This window comes from Martes martes (genome assembly GCF_963455335.1).
Source record: "Martes martes genome assembly, chromosome: 16".
Taxonomy (NCBI): domain Eukaryota; kingdom Metazoa; phylum Chordata; class Mammalia; order Carnivora; family Mustelidae; genus Martes; species Martes martes.
The window spans coordinates 12,010,487-12,029,495 of record NC_137904.1 but is presented as its reverse complement, the minus strand read 5'-3'; the positions used below and the strand labels follow the sequence as shown (position 1 = coordinate 12,029,495).

At 41.6% G+C, this 19,009-nt stretch overlaps 1 protein-coding gene across 2 annotated transcripts in view; it reads right to left on the bottom strand.

The window, feature by feature from the left end:
* PIGL (phosphatidylinositol glycan anchor biosynthesis class L) overlaps positions 1-19,009 on the bottom strand; it is a 61,753-nt gene that overhangs the window by 38,679 nt on the left and 4,065 nt on the right. For both annotated transcript variants that reach the window (XM_080825883.1, XM_080825884.1), the window contains exon 2: positions 17,611-17,710. In XM_080825883.1, coding sequence (XP_080682009.1) covers positions 17,611-17,710 — 100 coding nt within the window. The remainder of the gene's footprint in view (positions 1-17,610; positions 17,711-19,009) is intronic.

The window sequence follows — 19,009 nt, the reverse complement described above, 5'->3', positions numbered from 1 at the left end:
GGAATCCCATTCCCATGCCTCAGGGGGAGTACCAAGGAGACGGTGTTCAGGGTAGGGATGATCCCCAACAGGACAGTCAGGAATTTTACTCGTCCTGAAGTACATGGTCTGTGATGTTCTTCATGGCCTGGGGCAAAATCTTGGGGGCCCAAGCCCAGAAAATCTTTACTTGCTGGGCTTATTAAGCCCAGCTGTTTCTAAGAATACGTTCCTTTTTTTTTTTTTTTCCTAAGTTTTTATTTAAGTAATCTCTATACCCAAAGTGGGGCTTGAGCTCATGACAAGATCAAGAATTGCACATTGCTCCGACAGAGACAGCCAGGCACCTCAAGAATTAATTGATTCTTTTTCTTTCTTTCTTTAAAGATTTTACTTTATTTGACAGAGAGAGACAGCGAGAGAAGGGAACAGAAGCAGGACCAGTGGGAGAGGGAGAAGAAGGCCCCCCCACAGAGCAGGGAGCCCAATGCAGGGCTCAATCCCAGGACCCTGGGATCATGACCTGAGCCGAAGGCAGATACTTAACTGGCTGAGCCACCCAGCGCCCCTACTTTCTTTATTTTTGATCTTATTTAGCTTATAGGGACCAGACGACCACCGTGGGCAGTCTAGAGCATCTGCAAGTCATCTTGCTGACATCTGAGGGAACATCCAGCCCTAGGTCATCTGTCCCAACCACCTCGGGATCAGGATTTGTTCGATACACGTTCTTTTGCATCACTCAGCCCATTTATGAATATGACCCAAGGAGCACCCCTAAGATAACCCATAGCCACCTTACCACACAGTAGTACTCCCTAAGTGTTACTCCTATGTTAGCACTGCATACAACTCCTTTTTTTTTTAGTATATTCTGAGTTGTGCTGCCATTACAGAAATGAACATTTTCATCAGCTCAAAAATAAACCCCATTATGAGTTGCTCCCCATTTCCTTCTCCTTCCAGGCCCTCTGGCAACCACTGATCTGCCTTCTGTCTCTGTGGATTTGCCAATTCTAGACATTAAAAATAAATGGAACCATACAATTATGTGGCTTTTTCTATCTGGCTTTTCCCCCCCACTAAGCATGTTTTCTAGTTTCATTTAGGCTATAGCATGAATAAAGACTTCATCCTTTTTTGTGGCTAAATAATATTCCATCGTATGACTCACCACATTTTGTTTATTCACTCACCAGTGGATGGACATTGGGCTGTTTCTACCTTTGGGCTATTGTGAATTGTGCTGCTATGAACATTCATGTATACTTTTCTCTATGGTAAGTTTTTGCTTGAATATCTGTTTTCAGTTCTTTTAGGCATTTTTGTAGGAGTAGAATTGCTGAGTAATGGTAATTCTATGCTTAATTTTCTGAGGAACTGCCTAACTGTTTTTGACAGTGGTTACACCATTTCACTTTCCCACCAGCCATGTATGAGGATTCCAATTTCTCTTCATCCTTGTCAACGACTGGTATTTCTCTTTTTATTTTATTTAAAAAAAAAATTATGGTCAATCCAGTGGGTATGAAGTGGTATCTCACAGTGGTTTTGATCTCCATCCCCATAATGACTAATGATGTTGAACGTCTCTTCCCATGCTTGTTGGCCATTTGCATATCTTCAAAGAATTGCCTAGTAAGTCTTTAGCCCATTGTAATTTAATTAAATTGAATTAATTTATTTTTTAAAGTAGGTTCCATGCCCAACATGGGGCTTGAACTCACAACCCTGAGATTGTCAAATGCTCTTCCAACTGAAACAACAGCAAAAATCTTTTGCCCATTTTTAAATTGGGCTGTTTATTTTTTGTTGTTGAGTTGTAGGAGTTCTATATATATTATGTATTATATATTATATATATGTTATACATTATATAGTATTGACATAAATCATATATCTATACCTGTGTACATATCTATATGTGGATATTAATTCCACCAGATATATGATTTACAAATGTTTTTTTTCCCAGTCTGTAAGTTGTCTTTTCACTCTGTTGATAGTGATTTATTTATTTATATATCAATCTATTTATTTATTTATAAGTAATTTCTATACCCAACATGGGGCTTGAACTCAAAATCCTGAGATCGAGAGTCACATGTTCTTCCAAAAAAGCCAGCCAGGTGCCCCTTGATAGTGTTCTCTATTGCACAAAAGGTTTTAATTTTGATGAGCTCAATTTGTCTATTTTTTCTTTTGCTGCTTGTGCTTTCGGTGTTATATCAAAGACAGCTGTGCCTAACCAAAGCTCATGAAGATTTACTCTTACATACATATTTTAAAGATTTTATTTATTTATTTATTTGACACAGAAAGAGAGCATAAGCAAGGGGAGTGACAGGCAGAAGGAGAAGCAGGCTTGCCGCTGAGCAGGGAGCCCAATGCAGGGCTTAGTCCCAGGACCCTGGAATCATGACCTGAGCCAAAGGCAGATGCTTAGCCAACTCAGCCAACCAGGCATCCCTCCCTCTTATGTCTTTTTGAGATAATTTTTGTGCGGGGTATGAGGAAGGAATCCAACTTTGTTTTTTAGCATGTGGATGCCCAGTTGTCCCAGCACCATTTGTTAAAAGGAGTATTCTTTCCCTGTTTAATTGTCTTGACTCTACTGTTGAAAAATCAATTGACTATATATGTGAAGGCAGCATATATTATTAAAAGAAAGAAAGGGGGGGTGCCTGGGTGGCTCAGTGGGTTAAAGCCTCTGCCTTTGGCTCAGGTCATGATCTCAGGGTCCTGGGATCGAGCCCCGCATCGGGCTCTCTGCCCAGCGGGGAGCCTGCTTCCTCCTCTCTCTCTCTCTGCCTACTTGCGATCTCTATCTGTCAAATAAATAAATAAAATCTTAAAAAAAAAAAAAAAGAAAGAAAGAAAGAAAGGGGGTGCCTGGGTGGCTCAATGGGTTCAGTGTCTGCCTTTGGCTTGGGTCATGATCCTGGGGTCCTGGGATCAAGCCCCATGTAGGGCTTCCTGCTCAGTGGGGAGTCTGCTTCTCCCTCTCCCTTGGCCTCTATCCCCTTCCCCCTACCCTAGGTCATGCTCTCTCTCTCTCTCCTGGAAAGCAAGCAAGCAAGCAAGCAAGAAAGAAAAAAGGAGGGACGCCTGGGTGGCTCAGTTGGTTAAGCGGCTGCCTTCGGCTCAGGTCATGATCCCAGCGTGCTGGGATCGAGTCCCATATCAGGCTCCTTGCTCTGCAGGGAGCCTGCTTCTCCCTCTGCCACTCTGTCTGCCTGTGCTCTCTCTCTCTCTCTCTCTCTGACAAATAAATAAATAAAATCTTTAAAAAAAAATAAAAAAAATAAAAAATTAAAAAAAAAAAAGAAAGAAAAAAGGACAATTTGAAAAGAGTGACGTCCATAAATTCTTTAACTACAGAAATGGCCAGTTAATCCGTATCTCAGCCTGAGGAACTAAGTCTAACTAGCTATGAGTTTTACCAAACTGGAAGATGTAGCACACATCATCTTAGATTGAAACAGATATAGGCAGCTGCAAATTTTCCTTTCCCTAGGGCTCTCCAGAACATCCCACAAATGACTATTATTTTTTGGAACTTGGTGCTATGAGGAAATAATCTGGAAGTCTGACCTAATAACATTTCTTCTGTTCATTAACATTATTTGTCTATGAGACTTTCATCTTAGAGAATTAATTGCCTCATATTCAAAATTTTTGGCTCCTAGGACCAGTTTTGTAGAGACTATAGACTGAATATTTGGGTTCCCCCAAAATCTCTCTATTGAAACCAATTCGCCCAATATGATGGTGTTTGGAGATGGGGCCTCTGGGAGGTGATCAGGTCATGAAGATACAGCCCTCATGAATGGGATCGGTGCCCTTATAAAAGAGACCCCAAAGAGCTCCTTTGCCCCTTCTGACGTGAGAGGACCCAGTGAGAAGACAGTATCTTTGAACCAGTAATGGTCATGGAGAAACAGACTTGGAAGGAGAATCATGTTGATAAATTGTTTCCAGTGCTTACATAGAACCTGTTTGCCCTAGAAGAATACCAAGAGGTTAATAAGAGAATACATTAAAAAAACAAAAAAACAAAAAATAAACAACCCCCCCCCCAAAAAAAAACCAAGGTGCCTCCATAGTAAAGAAAGACAAGGTTGGAAGAGTTACTGTGGACAGTAAGAGGCAGCAGAAGCTTCAGATGGCCCCACCTTGATGCCTGAATCCTGCTCTGCCTCTCCAAAACTATTCTGTAGGTATTGGCCCTGTTCAAACCCAGGAAAAAACCCCAAAACAACCAATGGGGGATATCTTTTATGCATGGCAACTTTAAAAACAATAGAAGGAAAGAAGGAGAAAAGAATGTAAGCAAAAAAGCAGCTGAAAAACCTATATAATTCCAAAATATCTTCCAGGGTCTCAAAGAATTACCAGCAGCATGCTACTGGTGAGTGGAGGAGGGGGAGGAAGAGAGGCTTAAAGAAGAGATTTAAGGGTTTCCAGAAGAGGTTTCTACATAACAGAAATGGAAGTTAGTGTAGCTTGGGAAAGAAGGAAAAAATAAATATACAGCTATTCAAAATAAAGTGAGAGACATGATGGGAATGTTGAGGAGATCTCAAAATTGGAAGGGATACTGACATACTGATCACAGGGATGATAGTTATGGAGAACAAAGAAGATCCAACATACGCGTAATTAGTGTTTCTGAAGAAAAAGACAAAGCAAATGGAACAGACGGAGAAAATGGAAATCTGCAGATTGAAAGTCCTTCCATAGCCTAGGAAAATTTAATTTAGAACCATCAATACCAAAAGATAACATGGTGTGGGGCACCTGACTGGCTCAGTTGATTAAGCATCTGACTCTTGGTTTTGGCTCAGGTCATGATCTCAGGGTCCTGGGATCAAGCCCTGCATTGGGCTCCCTGCTCAGCAGGGCGCCTGCTTCCTCCTCTCTCTGCCTGCCTCTCTGCCTACTTGTGATCTCTCTGTCTGTCAAATAAATAAAATCTTTAAAAAAAAATTAAGAAAACATAACATGGTGAAGTTCTAGAACTTCAAGGATAAAGAAAATCCCTTGATATCCCTTGGTATTCAGGTAGAAGAAAATGGTCTATGGGGGAAAAAAAATCAGGTTGGTAGTAGACATCTCCGAGATACTCACTGCCTGAAAACAGTGAAACGGTATCTACAGAGCAAGAGGAAGTACAACCTGATAATTCCGTAGCCCCCCAAGGGGCCCTTTATGTACAAAGGCAACAAACAGATGGTCTTAAACATACAGAAATACAGCATCTATGCCGTGTTCTTGTAAAACACTTGGGGGGGGGACGAGCCCCTGTCATGTCAGACAAACCACGGTAAACCAAATGGATTGGACTGACACAGGATTAAGATGAAACAACTATGGAAATAGTGGTTTTTGAAAAGAATGTGTCATAAACCTTGACAAGGTGAAAGTAATAATATAATGGGAATTTGGGGAGAAGGGTTTCTGGGGAAAAGTCAAATACGTTCACTTCCTCCAGGCGGTTAGTAGAAGAAGTAGACACTTTGAAATGTGGGTTAGAAACACCACCACCATCACCACCACCACTGATAAAACTTCACAATATTTCACTACCTTTTCTTCTTAATTTTGAACAGATATTTTTAGGAATTAATCCACTGTAATTCGATTAGATGAAACATTTATCTCAAGTTCACCTCGAGTTAAAGTTCCTCAATTTTACTTCTATTTTATTTCAAGTAACATTCAAATTCATGGTATCCATGGAATTATTTCCATTTTTCTAAAATTATAATATGTATTCATCTATCTTTCTGTCAGGAAATATGCACATAAAGAAGGCTAGCACTGAGTATATTGACAATGGCTATTTCCAAGTTAAGAGCATCTGGTTGATTTTTACTTTCTTTTTATTTTTTACAAGTATGCATTATTAAAAGTTCTTCATTAAAAATACATATGGACACACATCTGACCATCTTACTCCTTTGTTCAATGTCTCTTTTAAAAAATATTTAATTTTAATTTTATTTTAAGATTTTATTTATTTATTTGAGAGAGAGGATGAGCGGGGTGTGGGGGGCCAGAGGAGGGACAGAGGGAGAGGGAGAATCAGGCTCCCCACTGAGCAGGGAGTCCAGTGCGGGGCTCCAACCCAAGACCCTGCGATCATGACCTGAGCCGAGGCAGATGCTTAACTGACTGAGCCACCCAGGTGCTACTAATTTTCAGTTTCTAAAGATTTATTTATCTATCCTAGAAAGAGAGAGAGAGAGAGCACACAAGCAAGCAGGGGTGGAGTAAGGAGACACAGAGGGAAAGGGAGAGAGAATACCAGGCAGACTCCGTGCTGATCATGGAACCCATTGTGGGGATTGACCCCAGAACCCGGAGATCATGACTTCAGCCAAAACCAAGTCGGATGCTTAACTGACTGTACCACCCTGGCACCCCTTAAAGATTTTCTTTTTAAGCAATCTCTATGCCCAAGGTGGGGCTTGAACCCACAACCCTGAGATCAAGAGTCATGTGTTCTACCAACTGAGCCAGCCAGGTGCCTCTGTTTATGATAGTTTCATTCGTAATTGCCAAAACTTGGAAGAAACCAAGATGTCCCTCAGGAGGTGGATAGATAAATTGTGGTACATTTAGACAATAGAATATTACTAAGCACTAAAAAGAAATGAGCTATCAAGCCATGAAAAGATAGGGAAGAACCTTACATGCATATGACTAAGTTAAAGAAGCCAGTCTGAAAAGGTTACATACTGTATGATTCCAACTACGTAACACTCTGGAAAAGGCAAAAAAACTATGGAGACAGTAAAAAGATCAGTGGTTGTCAGAGGTTGGGTGGTAAGGATGAATAGGTAGGACACAGAGGGTTTTCAGGGCAGTGAAAATACTCCGTATTATGATGATAGGTACATGTCGTCATACATTTGTCCAAACATATGAAGCGTAAACACTGCCAGTGAACCCTAGTGTAAACTATGGACTGTGTCAGTGAAGGTTCACCCAATTGTAACAAATGTATCACTCTGGTGAGTGATTACATTGATAATGAGGGAGGCCGTGTATGTGTGGGGTCAGGGAGAAGGTGGGAAATTTTTGTACCTTCTGCCCAGTACTGTTGTGAGCCCAAAACTGTTCTACAAAAATAAAATCTTAAAAAAAGTTTTTTTTTTAAATATAAAGGCTGAAAAAGATACACTTGGAAATTATATATTTTGAAATAAATCTAATGAAATTTTTGGTTTATAACTAATGTATGCTCATTATCAAAACTATGGAAAAATACAGGAAAGTGTAAACAAAGTATACACTGCTTTTTAAAAAAAATTTATTTATCTGTCAGAGTGAGCGAGCGAGAGCGTGTGCACAAGCAGAGGGACTGGCAGGTAGAGGGAGAAGCAGTCTACTCTCTGAGCAGAGAGCCTGATGTGGGGCTTGATCCCAGGACCCTGCGATCATGACCTGAGCTGAAGGCAAATGCTTAACCCACTAAGCCGCCCAGGCAATCCAGTTGCTACCAATTTATTGCTATTATAAATACTGTTGTAATACATATCACAATACCGGGGCACCTGGGTGGCTCAGTGGGTTAAAGCCTCTGTCTTCAGCTCAGGTCATGATCCCAGAGTCCTGGGATCGAGCCACGAATTGGGCTCTCTGCTCAGCAGGGAGCCTGCTTCCCCCTCCCTCTCTGCCTGCCTCTCTGCCTACTTGTGATCTCTGTCAAAAAAATAAATAAAATCTTAAAAAAAAAATCACAATACAGATTAACCTTGAATCCTATTTTCTAAAAAGTTTACTTATTTACTAAGTAATCTCTATACCCAACGTGGGGCTTGAACTCATGACCTCATGGTCCTCCAAATGAGCCGGCCAAACATCCCACTTTGAATCCTATATTTCTTAAAGATTTTATTTATTTATCTGAGAGAGAAAGAGAGAGAGAGAGAGAGAATGGGAATGAGTGGAGGGTGAGGGTAGGGGCAGAGGGAGAGGGAGAAGCAGACTCCCAGGTGAGCAGGGAGCCCAACGCGGGCCTCCCTCCCAGGACCCTGGGATCATGACCTGAGCCAAAGACAGATACTTAATCAACTGAGCCACCCAGGCGCCCCTTGAGTCCTACTTCTATGGTATATTGTAACCTCTTCCAAGGAGCAGTACCAGACACTAATGCAGGCTTTGGGAAGGCCGCCCCTCCCTGGTCCCACTTTACTTCTGCCGCACCGCTTCCCCTAGTCCCATGACTTGAAGGCTCAGCCTCCCTTCGGTTCCTAGAATAATCTCCCTTTGAAGCAGTACTGAAACAGCTTTCGGTTTTCGAAAATAATAGCTCCATATCGGCTAGGCCTACTTCAGTCTCCATTCCTGGTTTCTTTTCTAGGGAACACTGTTGTCCTTTGCGCCTTCTGGGAGGATGGGAGCCCTGGCTTGCTCTTGCCAACTGGGCCTGGAACTGTGCCCTTGAGCCTCAGCCCGGTCACTTCTTTGTGTATCTGGAGAAAAGGACTACAGGAGGCTTTATTTTAATCTCTTACAGCGAGAGGATGCTTGGTCACATCTACTTTGGCAGCCAAGCGTACGGCCTTTTTTTGCTTTTGTTTTTTGTAGGGGAAAGGCTCTTACTGGGTCTCAAGAGGAGAGGGGGTTTAATTACCAACATGACCCCAACAGTCCCAGACTTTGCTCTGTGGTTTCTCTTTCACTGTACGATTTGTATGGATTTATTGGAAAACACAAAGACTTCCAGGAACTGCTAGCAAGTCAGACTCATTTATGTTTCCTAGTAGGTACTGGATTCTATCTCCCTGCTCAGCTAAAATTAGTCTGTAAAAGTCTTGGGCTTGTTAATGCCAAACCGATGTGAAGACAAGTACTGGGAGAGATGGGATTTTTATTGTGCCGCAACCTTAGGAAAAATGGAGGCACATCTACAGGATGGCAAAATCAGGAGCTGTAGAAAAACCCTCCCAAACCAAAGGACTCATTTAGAACTTTCTAGAAAGTTAAAAATAACTACACAGGTCAGGGATCTAGACTGTTTTATTTAAAGGAAGTGAAAATAGTTTCAGTGAAGTCTCAGAGTCCCCATTGCTGGGTTAATGAAGAGAAAGTGAAGACAGGGGGTCGGGATGCCCAGGGGTCACTCGGGTTCTTTGAGAGCACGCATTTACATGCTGGCCACAGGAAGAAAGCTTATGGTGTGAGTGGAGTCATTCATTTATTCGACAAACAGGTACTGAGCAACTACTATGTATCGAAGGTTATGATGGACGTTGGGGATACAGAAACAAGAGGGGCTTTTGGTATAGAGTAAAAAATTGGGGTGTACTCTAGGATATAACAGGACAATGAAACTGTAACAAAAGTGCCCAGGAAAATCTAGGCAAATCAGGGATGGTGTCACGGCATCTAAGGTAACCCTTGAGTTGAGGTTTGAAGGCGGAATAGGACCGGCGAGGGGTTAGGGGAGAAGCCTGCCAGAGGAGGGGCTGGCACATGCAGAGGCGTGGATGCACGAGAAAGGCATGGTACACTTGAGGCCCTGCCTAAATACGGCACTGGACCTAGATGGGGGTACTGGGCAGTCCTACCTACTTTTGTCGTGGGAATAGATGTGATGTGGTTATGAGCAGGTGCCGGCCGATGTGGCCGAGTGGGGAGATAGTGATCAGACCACGGAAAGCTTTGAGACCTTGCAAGTCTTGTTGAACAAGAGGTCCTTGGGCCCCAAAGCACTTTAATGGGCATGGGTTATAATTGGGGGGATCTGCTTTGTTTTATTTCATCATGATCAGGCCTCTCTTGAATCCCCACCTTTTCCAGTCAGAGCACTTTGGAGCCACGTAGCTGACCTTTTTCCCACTCACCCTCCAGAATGAGGCCCATGAGAAGACCACAGTGTTTACAAAAAGGCTTAAAAGCATCATTATATTTTCAAGGACCTCTGCTCTATGCTTTGAATTTATCAAATCAAATCTTATCACAACGTACACAGAATTATTTCTAATTCAGCATTCACTTGTATGGATGGAAGCTGAGTAGAGAAGGGAGAATATTTTATTAGATATGTGGGGTAGCCTTTTAAAAAATATATATATATAAAATTTAGAAATTACATATTTTTTTTCTAAAAAAAAATCAAACTGTACGGAATTCTGTAGAATTAAAAAGTGAAAGTATCCCTCTTCCCTGCCCCAATTAAGTAGCAGGTACTATTAACAAGTCTGGTACATATCTTTTTTTCATTTTAAGGATTTATTCATTTATTTTAGAGAGAGAGAGAGCGCGTGAGAGGCAGGGGAAGAGGGAGAGGGAGAGAATCTCAATCAGACTCCATGCTGAGAAGGGAGCTAGAAGGGCGCGGATCTCAGGACCCTGACAGCACGACCTGAACTTCAGCATATGCACAGTGAGAGAGCTCTGCACAAATACAGCAGCAATGACTGTTAATGCCAGCACCTACTAGTAAGCTCCGAACCTTGAACTTCTCTTTCTTCCACATCTAGCACGGTATGCTGCCCATTCCAGGCATTTAGTATGTATCTGTTAACAATAATTTACTATCCTATGACTCAAATTAGCAGAATACCTATGGAGGCATTAAGAACCAGGTAAAGTCACCAAAAGTATCCATCTAGTTGTCTAATGATGGAGACTATGCCTTCTTTTCTTGACAACTGAATAGTCTTGCCTCTGTAAGTGAGTGGTTTACTGGGGTGAGCTCCTCTGGCCACATGTTTTTCTGAAATCAAGCAAGGAGGCTTAGAACAATGGAAGAAAGAACTGACCACACACAACGCCAACCAGATGTACTCTTCAATACACGCTGGTCGCAAATGGGTGACCTACTTTCCTGCAGAAAGGCAGGAATCAATTCTGTCTTCCTTGCTCGTTTTGGTTCCTACCACTGCCATTTATTAAATGACCTCGGAGAATTCTCTTAATCTCTCTGAGCTTCAGCTTCCTTGTGTGAAATAAAGAAAGGATGATAAAACCTAACCTGTACAGTCAGTCAAAGACTCAAACAAGATGGCCTTTGAGAACGTATGTGTCGGGCACGGGGCAGATATGAGACAGAGTAGTGAAGGCAGAGGCTCTGGACCCAGACTGTCTCAGTTCAAATGTCAGCTCTAGCACTTACTAGCTGGATGACCTCAGGCAAATTATTCAGCCTCTCACCAAACCACAGCTTCTTATCCACAACATGGGAAAAATAATTGGATTATTTTGAGGAGTAAGTGAGATCATGTCTTTAGTATGGTTTTTGGCAGTGACAATAATGGCTGAATACACATTTACCATTATCACTATGAGCGTAAGTCTTCCATAAAACTTTCCTTTTTTCTTCCTCCCCCAAATTCTTTCCTTTGGCTCCTCTGAATAACCTAAAGTAAGATTCCAAAGCTCTGCTTTTTCTGGATTATGAAATGTGAGGCTGAAAGAATGAATAAAGATGGAATGTTGCTAGGGACTGAATTGTATCCTCCCCAAATTCATGTGTCGAAGCTTTATCCTCCTATGTGACTGTATTTGGAGATGGGGTTTTTAGGGAGTAATTAAGGTTAAGTGAGGTCATAATTGTGGAGCCCTAATCCTGTAAGACTGGAGGCCTTGTAAGTACAGAATGAGAAATTTCTTTGTCTCCTCTCTGTGTGAGCATACAGAAGAAATCAGCCATCTGCAAGCCAAGATGCACACCCTCTCCAGAAACTTCCGGCCTCCAGAACTGGGAGATAATGAATTTCTGTTGGTTAAGGCGTGCTGGCTGCGGTATTTGGTCATGGCAGCCCGAGCTGAGACACATGGCTTCCTTGACTTCTTCAAACTGGCTTCTCGAAGTGTTTACTTTGGGCAAGTTGACTACCTCTCTACTGTAGCATTTCACAAGCAGGGGATGTTGCTGAAGCTGCATGATCTTCAGAATACATACAAAAATTAATAAATCGAGACAGACGGTGAGAATGATGACCTTGATAACCAAGCTAAGATCTCTGGTTTGAGGGCAGTTTTCACACAGATCTGGCTCTGAATTAAATATCCTGCATCGGGATGCCTGGGTGGCTCAGTTGGTTGGGCGGCTGCCTTCGGCTCAGGTCATGGTCCCGGCGTCCTGGGATTGAGTCCCACATCGGGCTCCTTGCTCAGCAGGGAGCCTGCTTCTCCCTCTGCCTCTGCCTGCCTCTCTGTCTGCCTGTGCTCACTCTCTCTGACAAATAAATAAATAAAAAATCTTTAAATATCCTGCATTGCTGGGCAAAGCAGACACCACACAGGGGGATGTCTGTGTGTGCAAACAGGGTGCCGGGGCACAAGCCCATTCGTATTATTACTGATCTTAATAGTGAGAAAAGAAATCACAAGTACCCTGACAGAGTAAAAGGGAAGTATGTCACTTTGAAAAACAAACAAGCAAGCGATTTCTTTCACAGATTCACTTAAAACTGTATTATCTTTCAAGGCTTACAGAGGAGGAAGTTTAGGAACAGAGATTAAGTAACTTAATAAGGTGACAGTTAATAACTCGATAAAGCTGGGGCAGTTGGGGAAGTCTGGCTCTAGAAAGCATGACAGAACCTATTAGCACAGATAGAGAAAAAAATCCCCATGATGACCTCAGTTTTCCCCGAGCCAAGGAAAATGGAGAATAAATTAAACTTTTTTCTTTTTTTCTTTTTTTTTTTCTTTCTTTTTTTTAATGTTTATTTATTACATCAGTAATCTCTATCTCTACACCCAATGTCGGGCTTGAACTCACAGACCCAAGATCAAGAATCGCATGCTCTCCTGACTGAGCCAGCCAGGCACCCTTGAGAGTTTTTTCTTCTCTCTTTGTAGGGCATTGAAATGACAGGAGCCCCCAAATCCAGCACAATGAAGGTCAGTTCCCAACAAAAATGCCTAACACAACGAAGAATATCTTTTTAAAAAAGATTTTAATTTATTTACTTATTTGAGAGAGAGAAAGAGCAAGAATGGGGGAGGGGCAGAAAGGGAAGAAAGAGAGAGGGTGAGAATCTCAACCAGACTGTGCTGAGTGAGGAACTCTATGCAGGGCTTGATCTCACCACCCTGAGATCATGACCTGAGCTGAAACCAAGAGCCTGGCGCTTAACCGACTGAGCCACCCAGGCATCCCAAGAATATCCTTCGTAATCGGCAGCCAACACAGTTAATGGTAAAACACTAGATGTGTTCTCAGTCAATTCATCAATGTAGATCAAGTTACCTGCTCTTACCACAATTGCTGAACATAGTTTAAGAAATTCCACCCAAAGTTATAATAAGAAGTAGAACACAAGTAAGAGACGTAAATAGGAAAATGAAAGACTGTATTAGCATTATTTGCAGGGATAACCCATAACGCTAAGAAAATCAAGTGAAATGTTGTTAGGTTCTTTAAAGACGTTTTGTAAGTGGATGGATATAAAAGAAATACACATAAAAGTCAGTAAATATTCTCCATACCAGCAGTGAAGTCTTAAAAATAGTATATCAGAAGAAGTCTTATTCATAACAACATCAAAAAGTAAGATAAGCCACAATAACCTTAGTAAGAATGTTTTTGGTACCCAGATGAAAGAAACTAGAAGTCCTGTCCTTTGTCTTGGTAATTCATCATCTAGGAATCTACCCAAGGAAAGGGTCAGAACTTCAAAGATTTATTATCAGATTTTAAAATACTTTAATATTGGGAAAATTTGAATATTCAATAGTAGGAGAACATTAATCAGGTCATAATACATCCTTGTGATGAAATCTTTAAGACCATTCTAAGGACTATTTAGTGACTTGGGGAAATGCTAAAAATGCTCTCTCATGAAAAAAGGGAGGATACAGAATTTTTTATAGCATCTGATGCTAATTTTGCTTAATATTGGGGTTTTTCTCTGAGCAGGGAATTCTTATTTGCTTCACAATTTCCTGAACCATCCCCATGCCCACTCCTTGGGTTACATGATACCAAATGTGTAATTCTCCTCCTCCTCATTTGTGGTTTTCTCTTCTTGCCTTGCCTGATCTCCATACTCTCTTATCACCCCACCGATCCAAGCAAGGGGGACTGCAGCCACTCCAATGGTTTTGATTCTTCCATATGCTAAGGAGGTCTAATCTGTTCTTTCCCATAACCCAATTCTCACCCGTAAACTATGAGAGCTGATCTTTATCCACCTAGCTCTCTATGCCTGCAATTTCCATTATCCCAGATTTCTTCTGTTCTTGAACCATCTTCAATAAGTCTCAGATCATCCCCTCATCTCCATCTTACCTGCTGGACTCTAAATTGACACCTTCTCCTTTTGCCAGGACACACGCATGAGACTGATTAGTCTGTGGTCCTAAGCTTTTCAAGCCATTCTATATCATCAGAGTGATCATTCTAAAACTTCAGTTAATTAGTTAATTAATTAAGAGAGAGATCACAAGTGGGAGGGGGTAGAGGGGCAGAGGAAGGGAGAGTGAATCCTAAGCAGGCTCCATGCTCAGTGCGGAGCCCAACCTGGGCTTGATCTCACGACCCTGAGGATCACGACCTGGGCTGAAATCAAGAGTCCCTTGGTGGGGCTCCTGGGTGGCTCAGTTGTTAAACATCTGCCTTTGGCTCAGGTCATGATCCCAAGGTCCTGGGATCGAGCTCCACATCAGGCTCCTTGCTCAGCAGGGAGCCTACTTCTCCCCTGCCTGCCATTCCCCGTGCTTGCTCTCTGTCTCTCTCATTCACTCTGTCAAATAAACAAATAAAATCTTAAAAAAAAGGCGTCCCTTGGTCAACCGACTGAGCTACCCAGGCACCCCCGGAGTGATCATTCTAAAGCAAACAACTAATCATTGGTCTCCACGACTGTTTCTGTTTCTATTGTGATGTCATGAAGGTTCAAAGAGTAAGAGATACATGTCTGCCAGGACTAATTTATTTGACGCTCATCTAAACTCCATCCCCCACCACCAACCTCTTCCACTGTGGGAGGAAGCAGCTAATTAAAGCAGGTGCTGAAATGAAAAAGGAAACCCAGGGAGAGTGACTCAGCTCATGGACAATGCATGGGGACAATCAAAGCCTAGCAATGCATCAGATTTTTCTCAACAAAGTGGTCTTTTTAAAAACATTTTTATTTACTTATTTGACAGACAGAGAGAGAGTACAAGCTGGGGGATCAGAAGAGGGAGAAGAAGGCTCCCTGCTGAGCAGGGATTCCCTATGGGGGGCTTGATTCCAGAACCCTAGGATCATGACCTGAGCTGAAGGCAAATGCTTAACTGACTGAGGCACCCTGGTGCCCCTGAATTTTTTTAATTGAAGAGGCAGGTCAATAACAATACATTAACATATATTTATACATGCCAGAAAATAATCAGAGAAAAGGCACGTGGTATGGTACTCGGAATTTTTTCTATTATAAAAATTTACGAGCAAACAAAAAAGTTAAAAGGTTAGTATAATCTACTCTCGTGTATCTTTCACCAGGGTTCAAACTGTTAATATTTTACTATTTTGGCTTAATCTATATAGGTATGCTTTTTTTTTTTCTGCATTATTCTAAAGTAAATTGCAAACATTATGGTCAGTCATATTATATTTAGCCTTGGTTTTTAATATCTGCTTTTCAAGTATTTTTTTTCATTCATGTTTTATAAAATCCTTAAACAAGATTTAAAAGGAGAATAATTATGTTCATGTTGTTAGAAAGCAAGACTTATACTGTGAGAGAAAAGAGATTCAATGTAAAAATCAAAGGTATTAAACAAAACCCCTGAAATATTAACTCTACATTGTAAACATTAGTATTTCTGATTTCTTTTTCCTTAAAAAAAAATACATATTTACCAGTTCTGTCCACCGTAACACTATAGCAGTAAACACTCCTAGTAACTCTGGTTATGGTCTCTAAACACCACACCCTCCCAAGAGAAACCAAAGCTCCTTGGAGGGAGGGCTGATGCCAGGACTGGGCAGGAACACATATAAGAAGGTGCTGGGAAATCTCATCCTTCCTGACAGCAAGCAAATCCTACAAAACTAAAGAGACCATGACAAAGGACACAGGAGCTAACATTAAGAGGATCAAGAGCCAAAGATGAGACAACTGGAGAAACAAAGAACACAACCAAAACAGAAACCCTGAATACATAAAAACACATAGGTACCTGATGAAATAAAAAAGTGCCCTCCCCCATCCAAGCCACAAAACAATGGGTTACCACTGGAGGTACACAAGGCATCGACTCCTTATTCTGAAAATGGCAATTAAAGAATTAAGCATTTAGGGGTGCCAAGGTGGCTCAGTCAGTTAAGCGTCTATCTTTGGCTCAGGTAACGATCCTGGGACCTGGGATCGAGCTCTCAGTAGGGCTCCCTGCTCAGCAGCGGGGAGTCTGCTTCTCCCTCTGCCACTCTCCCTGCTCCTGCTCCCTCTCCCTCTCTCTCTCAAATAAATAAATAAAATTAAAAAGAAAAAGAATTAGAATTAAGCTTTACCCTGTCTTTTCAGATCAAATTATATACTAGGGTAACTACATAGGCCCAGCTGATAAAGTTTTGCTTTGCCGAAGAATTACAGCTAATACATTTAGAATGCAGAAGACATTCAGACACTCAGCATTTGGCTATTTCTAGTTAACCAATGATTCAGGCAATCATGAAAGCATTACATGAAAGGTGGGTGTGGGTCTTTGAAATGAAAGGAGCAGCCGTTGCCACGTGAATTCACTGATCAGTGGTAGAATCATAAGCGAGATGATCGGATAGCACGCGGTCTCCTGAAATGATTCAATGTGACGTACACAGTAGTTTAGAGCAGTATTCTCGCTCCTGAAAGTTATAGCTAAGTTCTAGTTTGCAAGAAATATGAATGATAGAAGAACAACTTAACACCCTGAGAAGACAGGCAGACAAATCCAGAAGGCAGACATTCTATATGACAACTAAGTGTTTTCAACAAAGACAAGGTGGGGGAGGGAGGAAAGGACAATGAATTGGAGAGTATCAACCAACTATATCCCGTGTGGACTCGTTTAGGCCCTGACTTGAACAAACGCAACCGAAAACACTTTGAGCTCCTTGGAGAAATGTCAGTATGGACTGGGTACTGGGAGGACATACAACATTAATTATTAACTTTGTTGGATGTGATGATAATGGCATTGTGACCATAGGAAAGAATGTCTATCTTCTCAAAAGATGTATATCTCACTATCTTCTTAAGAGATGTATATTTAACTATGCACGGGTGAAACAACCTGACGGCTAGATTTTCTTTAGAAAGGCTTTGCACACACAACAGATGTGAAATGGGGGTAGACGAAGCAAGTATAAAAAAGGCTTGATAATTACTGGGCTTCAGTAATAGACATATGGTGGTTCATGACACGGTTCTTTAGCCTTCTGCGTATTTTTGAAAATTTTTTAACAATATTTTTTAAAGATTAAAAGAGAAGTAGCTATTTTTAGAGACAGAATCTGAACAGAAGTTGAAAACATTTATTTGCATTACGCTGTCATTTAAAAACAAATGTGAAACTATTTTAAGTAGACTTCTCAAATAAGATGTTCTTACCCACCCACATTAGTTTTTTTGTGTCTTTTGAGCGTACCGCTCCCTATTTATGGCCAATGAATTTCTACATTTTTGAAGGATAGATTACCTGTTGTCAATAATCCTTATACTGGAACGTGGAATCCCCAAAACATCACAGCTCTGCAAAAGTTCTTTCTTACGAATCTCCCCTTGATTGTAGTAATTTCCTGAAGATAACAAATATACAGTGGCAGATTTCTTTGATAGTGGAAATCTATCAGTTTATTCATTCTTATCTCATCTTGTTCCCTAGGGGACGTAAGCCACCTGAAAAATTTGTGGTTATGATAAAAAGCTGAAGGAAATACTATTCACTCCTGTGAGATGACTGACAGCAGCCCAGTATTTAGAATCATCACCATTTAATCCTTCCCCATCTCTGGATCTACCTGTCTGTCCCTCTGTCTGTCTGCCTGCATCTCAGCTGCATGCTACAGGCAGTACTGCACATTGCCAAAACCACTGGCTTTGGAGTTCAGCAGATTTAAAACTGCCTCTTCCCTAACTGCCCAGAGTAAGTCAGGTACCTGGGCATGCTATTAATTTGGGAACCTTTAAATTGATAGTCCTTAAATATCTCCTGAACATTTATTTAAAGAAGAGGCTCTTATTCCTGAGTATTACAGGAAAACGTGTCCCTGGGGGATCTTGACCACATCGGTGCCCCAAATAGCTTATATATCCTTTCTTTTCCCAACACATATATTGTTTCCTATGAATCGTTCTGCTAAGTACGGCTTCTCTGTATCCTTACAATAATATACAGTGAAGGTTTAGTACCACTTAAACTGCACTTACGAGCAATTGTCTAGCTAATGCACCCCTTAATTCAACTGTCCAGCAGATAATCGCATGTGTAATGTGTGCTAGTTACTTAACTTTCCTGAGGCGCAGGGTCTCCACCTATGAAGTGGAGATGACCATCTCCTACGGCTTTCCTGAGAATTCCATGAGACAATATATAGCCACCCAGTTCAGTATGCAGTGTTTTCTCCTTCCTCAACTTCTTTAGCTTTACACTCCACGCCCCCCCCCCACCCCGTTTCATTTCTTCCTAAATGACAATCCATTTTCATCATTCTGACCAAATGACATCCCCTCTGGTAAGTCTCCCATTCCCCTCCCCCCCCCCAAGGAATAATTTCCAGTATTCTGCTCAGACATATGAACTTTTCTCCATGATCAGATTATTAATTCCTAAATGTCATTGACCTTAAATGTCACAGTCTCATTCAACTTTGTGTCATCCTGGTGTCCAGAACACTTCAGGCTCTCAGGAAGCACTGAACCAAGAGGGGCTTCCTTTACTGGCCAGATAACCCGGAGGAAAACAGCCCCACCAGACCTTTCGACTTTGGCCGGAGTTACTTTAGTGCTACTTGTGAACTGTTTGCACTCAGAAAGGAGACAGTCATTACACGGTATCCAACGTAGGGACTAACCCTAAGACTCCAGATGATAACTTA